The sequence below is a fragment of the Gossypium hirsutum genome, chromosome D13, assembly GCF_007990345.1.
Source record: "Gossypium hirsutum isolate 1008001.06 chromosome D13, Gossypium_hirsutum_v2.1, whole genome shotgun sequence".
Classification (NCBI taxonomy): Eukaryota; Viridiplantae; Streptophyta; class Magnoliopsida; order Malvales; family Malvaceae; genus Gossypium; species Gossypium hirsutum.
The window spans coordinates 57,088,553-57,097,174 of record NC_053449.1 but is presented as its reverse complement, the minus strand read 5'-3'; the positions used below and the strand labels follow the sequence as shown (position 1 = coordinate 57,097,174).

The 8,622-nt window shown below is 36.4% G+C and overlaps 2 protein-coding genes across 2 annotated transcripts; one reads left to right on the top strand and one right to left on the bottom strand.

The window, feature by feature from the left end:
- Nucleotides 1–425: 425 nt before the first annotated feature.
- On the top strand, nucleotides 426–4,866 carry LOC107936830 (uncharacterized). The gene is made up of 3 exons (XM_041109234.1): nucleotides 426–886; nucleotides 1,173–3,104; nucleotides 4,196–4,866. Exons 2-3 carry the CDS (start codon nucleotides 2,070–2,072, stop codon nucleotides 4,580–4,582), a joined length of 1,422 nt encoding a protein of 473 aa, XP_040965168.1. The 5' UTR covers nucleotides 426–886; nucleotides 1,173–2,069; the 3' UTR covers nucleotides 4,583–4,866.
- A 502-nt stretch (nucleotides 4,867–5,368) lies between these two features.
- On the bottom strand, nucleotides 5,369–8,323 carry LOC107922350 (uncharacterized). The gene is made up of 4 exons (XM_016852348.1): nucleotides 7,841–8,323; nucleotides 7,208–7,306; nucleotides 6,029–6,970; nucleotides 5,369–5,509 (listed from the first exon to the last, which is right to left on the bottom strand). The coding sequence occupies exons 1-4, from the start codon at nucleotides 8,321–8,323 to the stop codon at nucleotides 5,369–5,371; spliced, it is 1,665 nt and encodes a 554-aa protein (XP_016707837.1).
- Nucleotides 8,324–8,622: the final 299 nt, after the last annotated feature.

The following is an 8,622-nucleotide window of genomic DNA, read 5'->3' as shown; positions in this document are numbered from 1 at the left end:
TTTAAAAATTTTTGATGTGCATTTTCCATTGTTTTTGGAATTATAATTTTCTGAAATTTTAATTTTTTTTAGTTTTTTTTATAAAATTTAAATTATTTATTAATATGATATATAACATAAAATAGTGTCATATCAGTAACAAAAAATTAGGGTCAAATTACTTGAAATAGGAAAATTAGGGTCAATTTGAATAAAAATGTAAAGATTAAGAGCTAAGTTTATTATTATGTCTTATATCCATATGGTCAACATAAATACCAAAAGTCTATTTTGCTCATTTATCTAAGTATAAGAATTAATTTATTATTTTTCAATAGATAAATTAAAATGCAATCTGAAATATAATACAAGGACTGCTACGATAATTTTACCCAAAATGACAAGTTTCTTTTAATAGAATTACTGCTGTCGATGGTAGAGCTGGTAATTCCGCACCAAAATGAGGGGCATTTAACGTTTCAAAACAGCAAGTGGAAAAAAAAGGAAAAAATGAGAGGAGAAAATAGTTAAAGTCAGTCGACCTGAAAATTTGCAGAGATGAATGAAACAGATGGATAGATAGAAAACCAAACTGATTACATTTCTAGAGAGAGAAGATACTTCATTCAAAGAGAGAGAGGAGAGATCCGAGTCAAGTAACGAGTTGGGAGGAAGGTTGAGTCGACTCATGGTGTGGATGCGATTCACTGTTTCAAAGATTAAGATCGTGACCCGTCGGATCGGGTATCTTGAAATTGACGTTAACCGTTCGATTTACCCCCCCCTCTCGCTCTTTAAAGTTCCAACTTTTAACTGTCTTTTTAAGTGAAATTGAAAGAGAAAGAAAGACCTAATCGATCGGGTCGGCTTGCTTATCTTTGTTTGGATGCTGCTTCTGCTTCCTCAGGTTGGTTTTTGTGTTTCTTTTTGTTTTTTGTTTTAATTGTGTTTATTTTGTGGTTTGTCTGCTTAGAGAATGAACGAAAATAATTGGAGAAGAAAGGAAAAACGAATGAATATTGTCGTATTGTTTTGGAAAAAATTTGAAAAAAAAAATTTAAAATAGTGAAAACGTTGATTTCATTTTTTTAATTTAATAATTGTTTGTTGTTGGAAGGAAAGCGCAAACTTTTCATTGTTTGATGTAAAATTTTACTTATCGGAGATCATTATTCTGGGGATTACATTTACAGATTTCATCTCTGTGGAAGCTTTAACTCGTCCAAATGGAAATAAGGATAGCAAAATGGAAGGATTTTGGGCAATGGCTAAGACGTTAAAGATTGCCGATGTTGTCAGTAGCTTCGATTTGATTTCGCAGTAGTTAGTTTTGAAGTTGGATGGTGAAGCTTAAAAGCCCTAAACTTGGCAGTTTTTGAAACCTTGGGGGAGAAAAAGGAATCTCTTAAAAGATATTATTTTGGGAAATTTGAGATGGAGGTGTTTTGTTAGTTTTTATGTTTTTAGTATTAGGGTTATTAAAGATGGAGGTAATCATAGCTTAGGGATAGAAACTGAAAGAGTATAGTACAATGGAGGATTTTTCCAAGTATGCCCATAGTCCTGCCCATTTAGCTGTTGCCCGACGAGACCATGCTGGGCTTAGGCGCATTTTCTCGACTCTCCCTCGGCTTGCCAAGGCTGGCGAGGTTAATACTGAAGCTGAATCTCTTGAGGCTGAGCTCCAGGCTGATGCTGTCTCAGCTGTCATAGACCGTCGTGATGTCCCAGGTAGGGAAACTCCGCTGCATTTAGCAGTGCGGTTTCGAGATCCAATCTCGGCAGAGATTTTGATGGCAGCTGGAGCTGACTGGAGTCTTCAGAATGAGCATGGATGGAGTGCTTTGCAAGAAGCGGTATGCACAAGGGAAGAAGCAATTGCTATGATCATTGCACGACATTACCAGCCACTTGCCTGGGCAAAATGGTGTCGTAGGCTTCCCAGGATTGTTGCCTCAACATCTCGTATCCGTGACTTCTACATGGAGATTACTTTTCATTTTGAAAGTTCTGTCATTCCATTTATTGGTCGCATTGCGCCATCAGATACTTACCGCATTTGGAAGTGAGGTTCAAATCTCCGTGCTGATATGACACTTGCTGGATTTGATGGGTTCCGTATTCAAAGGTCAGACCAGACATTTCTGTTTCTAGGGGAAGGCTACACTTCTGAGGATGAGAATCTTTCTCTTCCTCCAGGCTCTTTGGTTGTTCTATCTCACAAGGAAAAAGAAGTTACAAATGCTCTGGAGGGGGCTGGTCAACAACCAACAGAATCAGAAGTTGCTCATGAAGTAGCATTGATGTCTCAAACTAACATGTATAGGCCTGGTATCGATGTTACTCAGGCTGAGCTTGTTCCTCATTTGAACTGGAGGCGACAAGAGAGAAGTGAGATGGTTGGGAACTGGAAGGCTAAAGTTTATGATATGCTTCATGTGACAGTGAGTGTGAAGTCAAGAAGTGTTCCTGGTGCAATGACTGATGAAGAGCTTTTTTCTGTGGATGATGAAGAAAGGATGGCAAAAGGTGGTGATAATGATGAGTATGATGATGTATTAACAGCTGAGGAACGGATGCAGCTGGATTCGGCACTTTGTTTGGGAAATTCAGATGGTCTTTGTGATGATGATGAGCATGGTGTCATTGAGTGCAAAGAAAATGGTTCGGGAGCTTCCTATGAAAATTGTGAATCAAATGGTGTTGCTAAGGATAAGAAGGGTTGGTTTGGCTGGAATAAGAAAGGTTCAAAGAATAGTGATGATCCTGAGGATTCAAAGATTTTGAAGAAGTTCTCAAAATTGGCCCCTGAAGGTAGCAATCAGAGACATGCTGATAGCCACAAATCATCTTCTGAAATTTCAAAGGAAGATGCTGTGGATGGCAAGAAGAGTAAAGATAAAGGCAGCAAAAAGAAGAAGAAGAAGGGGGCCCCTAGTGATGCTAAACATGAGAGTGAGTACAAAAAGGGCTTAAGACCTGTTTTGTGGTTAACACCTGATTTCCCTTTAAAGACAGAGGAACTCTTGCCTTTACTTGACATATTAGCCAACAAGGTCAAGGCTATAAGAAGACTAAGAGAGCTTTTGACAACTAAACTGCCATTGGGTACATTTCCAGTCAAGGTAATTTAAGATATATACTTTAAGTAATTAAAAATCCAGTTTAGTTTTTAATTGTATGCATAAAGCATTCTATTATTATTATTATTATTATGTCAAAACAATATTTTGCTTCTTAAAAGAAATTATTTGGGCTTTTCATGGTTGGAACAGAAAGTGATAATAAAGAATACTAAAGTTGAATTGAGGTTTCATAGTTGACTAAGAGTCCTAGTCATGTCTTAAAATGGAAAAGAAATAATAATGGTTTGATATGTCTATCTGGTTGGAAATCTTATGAGTAGTGTGGCTGTTGCCCTCCTGAATCTGTGTTGTTAGTGACTTTATTCCTTTTTTCATGATGATAGAAGCTGAGATGGTTTTTTTGCTTGGGTGGTGAAGAAATTAATGTTTACTTGTGAGGGGAACATGCACTATGACCCTCTTTATTTCTGTTGGATTTACAACATTCCTGCCACCATCGAAATGCATTAGTGCTGATGTTTGCAGACCCTAGCACAAGTTACTAGGTGAAGCTTTGGGTTTAAAATAGGGTATTTAAGAGAGTCTCTTTGTGTTTTGTATTTGAGGATGACTGGATGCTTGGAAGTTGGAACTATAAACTAACCTTGAATGTGAAGGTGAATAATGTTTAAGCTTTGGAAGTTTAAGTTATGTTGGACATATGACTATCTGAAGGGTAACCCGCTTTTTAAATCTATACTTAGGTTTGCCGTGTTGCTAGAATCTGCCTTGAAAATTTATGGTAAATTACATATATATGATGTGGACGTGACAAAGCATGGGGTTTTGGGTACTATTTGCATGTCTTTTTTTGTATTTCTAGTTTAGGAGGCCACCGTGTTGGATGGTAAGGCAGCAAAAATACTTCTCATTTTCTTCTTGTCAGTTTCTGTTTGTCTCACTTTCAGCACTGGCATAAGATCTTCATTTGAATGTTCAAGTACTACAGAAATTAGTGATTTTATGAGCGATAATATTAATACCATAAAACATTCCTCCACCTCTGATTCATGCTTTCTGAACATTTTTTTTATCAGCCAATTTGCTGCAAAATATCTTTATCAACATTGATCTCATTTTTCCTGTTTCAGGTTGCCATCCCGATTGTCCCAACTATTCGGGTCCTTGTCACTTTCACGAAATTTGAGGAGCTTCAACCTGTGGAGGAATTCTCAACACCTCTTTCCAGCCCAGCCCATTTCCAGGATTCCAAGTCAAAAGAGCCAGAGGGATCAACATCATGGATTTCATGGATGAGAGGGACACGTGGAGGCCAGCCAAGTGATGGCGAGAGTCATCGGTATAAGGATGAGGTTGATCCTTTCCACATACCCTCCCACTATACTTGGGTCGATGCCAATGAGAAAAAACGTCGTATAAAAGCCAAAAAAGCAAAAAGCAAGAAGCACAAAAGGCAGACAACAGCGACCAAAGGTGGGGACGGAGGCCAGCAGGTGAATGAAGAGGTGGAAGAGTAATTTTACACGGTCCATTTTATTTCACCCCTTCAATGGCATCTGATGGAGAAAAAGGTAAGGCACCTCCCTGTACCCATTCCTGAATTGCATTTTGGGAATTTGATGTGCAGAATGATTATGAAGAGCTTTGTCTTCTTGTGTTGTTGTATTTTTATGTGATGTGGAATTGGAGAGGGGCAAGATCTGCCCATTTGATTTCTTTAAATAGCTTGTTTCAAATTCTAAATTTTCTTGGACATAAAAAATCTTTGTATCTAAGTCATTGATCATCAAGTTTTCATTTACTTTTCCTTTTGTTATGTGATTTTTATTATTTTTCATGTCATTGTTAGTTCTTCACAATTCAAGTTTCCCTTTGCTTCGTTTCCCCCCAGATTTGTGGTGTAGGCAATGGCCAATGTAACGAGATTAGAGTAGAGGTGAGGAAATTTTATTTGCATATTTATTTAATTTTAATATGATGAATAACCAAAAAGATGATCTATTATAGATAGGTCAGATTGAAATGGTTTCCCCACATTAGTGCTTGAATCTCTGCATTCTACCCAAAACGTTGAAGTAAACCAAGATTAATTAATGTTTCAACAATGGTTGGATTCCCATCCTGGAAACTAAATTCTCTGCTTTTACTGCACTGACTCAATTTCATCAAATAACTGCATCAAGGGTAAAATGAGTTGATGGCCAATTCGCAATAGCTATTCAAGCTTGCACTAAATGTAATATGCACGTATATAAAGTATGCAATTTCATTCAAGTGATAACAGCTTCCTCGATGAAATTATTCTACTCTGAATATTCATCAATGCTAATTTGATCATCTTCCTCCGATTCATCAATGGACACACACTCTCTCTCAGCCCAGCCTGAGGTGCTTGGAAAGTCCAATGCCATATTTGAGGATCCTTCTGCTGTAATTTCTTCTTCCTGGTAAAGCATTTGGTGTTAGATTTCATTAAACTTATTACTTTCACAGAAAATAAATTGCAAATTTTAAAGTAATGGTCTTCAATATATTCACTCATTCCCAGATTTTTATTATTATCCTTTTCTAGTGATTGTTTTTTTATTTTTTTCATTAATTAGAGTGTAGTTAAAGAATTAAAACAAATCAGCTTAATGGAGTAAAATGTTTTAAATAAAATAATTTAATAATTTTTTTTAATAAAGTATTTAACTATCTGTGATCCATCATAGTGATTACTAGGATTTTGTATGTCAAAAGTAACAAAAAGAAAAAGAGAATGCTACTAAATTAAAATAATAAGTGAGTAGAATACTATTTTTTTCAATAAAATTTGAAATTATGATTGTGTGAAATTTTGTATATATTTACATGTTTATTTAAGAAATAATAACAATCTCGTAGTGACATTGTTCTCGGTTCAAGAGAACGGGAGTTCGAGCGCGTTAAAACGCATTTATACATTCTGTGCAATAATAGACATGATCTTCTGGATCTCTTTCTTCTTCACAAATGTCACAGTAATTTTGTCCTGAATCTAAAACCAGGCTTAAGAGTGCAAGGATGGAGGTTGGATTTGAGTGAAGGTGGCAAAGCACATTCAACATGCAACTTGGTATCATATTCCATACAGAAACAGAGAGGATTGGAACGTAACATTTTTCTGGATTTTCCACATTTTTGCATCTCGTATTTAAAGCCCTCGGCCTCAATATTTGGTCCAAAATAATAAAATTATGAATGTGAGACGTGGATTTCAGAACCCGCTTCAAGGATTTAGCACAAGAAGCATGAAGGTGGAGATCACATTGCACACAACTATAGCAGATATCATACCAGATCTCTCTTTTGCAGAGATGACAAATTTTGCTACTGTTGTCGAGAAGCGAGTGAAATGGGTGTAGTGGATGAAACTGGAGTTTCATCTCTCGTGGAAACCCAAGACAACTTTCATGAAGAAAAACATCACAATCGCTGCAACTATAGGCCGGACCCTTCACATATCTTTGGCAAAAACTGCAACATTCGTCGAAGATTGCTTTGATATTGAAGAAGGATAATTGATAAGCTTTGTTAAAAAGGCATGACTTGGGTCGTCTCTCCTCCATCTCTTTTAGCCTTTGAGTCTCAATTTTAGGCACCCGTAAAAGAGCACATTTCACATCAAGCATGAAACCGCACATAGAGCAAGCGTAAGCAAACCCTGCAGTAACGTCTCTACATCCATCGCATGAGAAAACCTTTCCTCTAACTTCAGACAAGAGCTTGAGAGAATGGTGGGGGTGAAGAGGATGTAGCACCTCCCAGGGCAAATTGGTGCATGTTTTGTGCATGTAGTATTTACAACTTTTACAAGCATAGGCTTCATCTGAGATTTCCAGAAAACAAGCTTTGCAAATAGCACTTCCATTTTGTTCAGCAACCTTCTTAAAGCATAGGGGATGTTCATGATCAAAATATTCAATCAGCATTGAAAGAGTAATAACAAGTTATGAATAAATTTTACCACCAAGTGGCATAACATAAATCATAGTCAATCTAATCATTTATTGTAATCCAAAACCCTAAGAACTGGGAAACAATTGAAGCTTGATAGCAGCCTCTATTAATAAATTTCATTTATTTTACCTCTATTAATGAATTAATAGATTGAAACCAACCTTGGATTCTGCATTTCTCTCATCTTGCTCCATTAGTTTCCCTATTGAAGTACCTTTGCCACCCACCAAGCTAGAAGCTGAACCGTGATAATCTTTAATCTGGGATATGGGAAATATTACATCAAAATTTATTCACACAAATTAAAAAGAGTTAAGGTTTTATCTACTACTTACCTCGGTGAGTGCGCATCCAATATGAGCAACAAATCTAGATTTTTTACAACAATAAACAGGATGTTGTGGTACTCTTTCTTGTTCACAAATATCACAATAATATTGGTCAGAAAAGTCTTCGACAAAGAAATCAGTCAGAATAAGTTCATGTCGATGATATTCGTGTTTAGCACTAGACTCATGTATTAAACAACGAAAATGAAAACTGGAATCACATTCTAAACATCGATAGAAAAGCTTAATTTCATCAAGTGGGTTAAGATAAATCGAGATGTCGCATTTCTTACATGGTTCGTTGATGCGATGAGATTTTATTATTGGAAAAAGAGTAAGATGATGCTGATGCAACTCATGTTTTAGACTAGGTTTGAGATTAGTACAATGAACACAAAAGTGGAATCTGCACTTTTTACAAGAATATATCATCGTGTGATAAGAAGTACAAGCAAAGCATCTAACAGATTCGGAAGAAGCGATTATGTACAGCGGGTGGGATGGATGGAAAGGATGTTCTGTGATCACGGTGGGCATATTAATCAAACAGCTTTCATGAATGCAGAGCCTTAATGAGTCACATTGTAAACAAACATAGCAGATTCCTGACAAAAGCTTCACACACCAAAAACAACTAGGGTGATATTTGCTCACTTTACGATAGTTGAATTGGGTCAATGTATGATGATGGCAGAAATGGTTAATCTCTTTATCTATCGGAGTTGGAATAGTAGTTGAAGAAGCACAACTGAGATCAAGGTTGAAATCACAACGTTGACACCGATATAACCAGTTTCGACTAAGACCAGAACATCCATTACAACAGCAATGCTTATCTTCGTAGATCAGTTGAAGAGGGTGTTGAGAATGAGAAGGATGTGAAATCAGAGCACACTCAGGATGTAGCCAAAACTTGCAGATTTCACAAGTAAAGGCCCGATCATACATGTGCTTATTGCATTTATCACAAAGTGCCTCTTGTTCTTACTCTCAGATATTATTATGTTGGAAAAAAAGGCTTACGTGATTCTAGTTGGGCATTCCATTATTATTGAAACCTCTTTGGTAATAAGTGGTACCATTTGTCGATAATCATTTTTTCTTCCTCAAATTTATATATATTTTTTAGCTCCAACAATAATGTAGGTTGTTACAGTTGGAATTTGTGTATTCTGTACGAACAAGAGATAATAAAAGTCCAAAGCAAAACATGCATAAATACAACCTTTTGCTGGTTTCATTAATTA

Excerpts from the sequence above, each read along its gene's own strand:
- LOC107936830 (XM_041109234.1), top strand. The coding sequence starts at position 2,070 with ATGACACTTGCTGGATTTGATGGGTTCCGTATTCAAAGGTCAGACCAG. Across the intron at positions 3,105-4,195 it reads TGGGTACATTTCCAGTCAAG|GTTGCCATCCCGATTGTCCC; the intron begins GTAATTTAAGAT and ends TTCCTGTTTCAG.
- LOC107922350 (XM_016852348.1), bottom strand. The coding sequence starts at position 8,323 with ATGTATGATCGGGCCTTTACTTGTGAAATCTGCAAGTTTTGGCTACAT. Across the intron at positions 7,307-7,840 it reads TAATCGCTTCTTCCGAATCT|ATTAAAGATTATCACGGTTC; the intron begins GTTAGATGCTTT and ends CCCATATCCCAG. Across the intron at positions 6,971-7,207 it reads AGAGAAATGCAGAATCCAAG|GTTGCTGAACAAAATGGAAG; the intron begins GTTGGTTTCAAT and ends TGCTTTAAGAAG.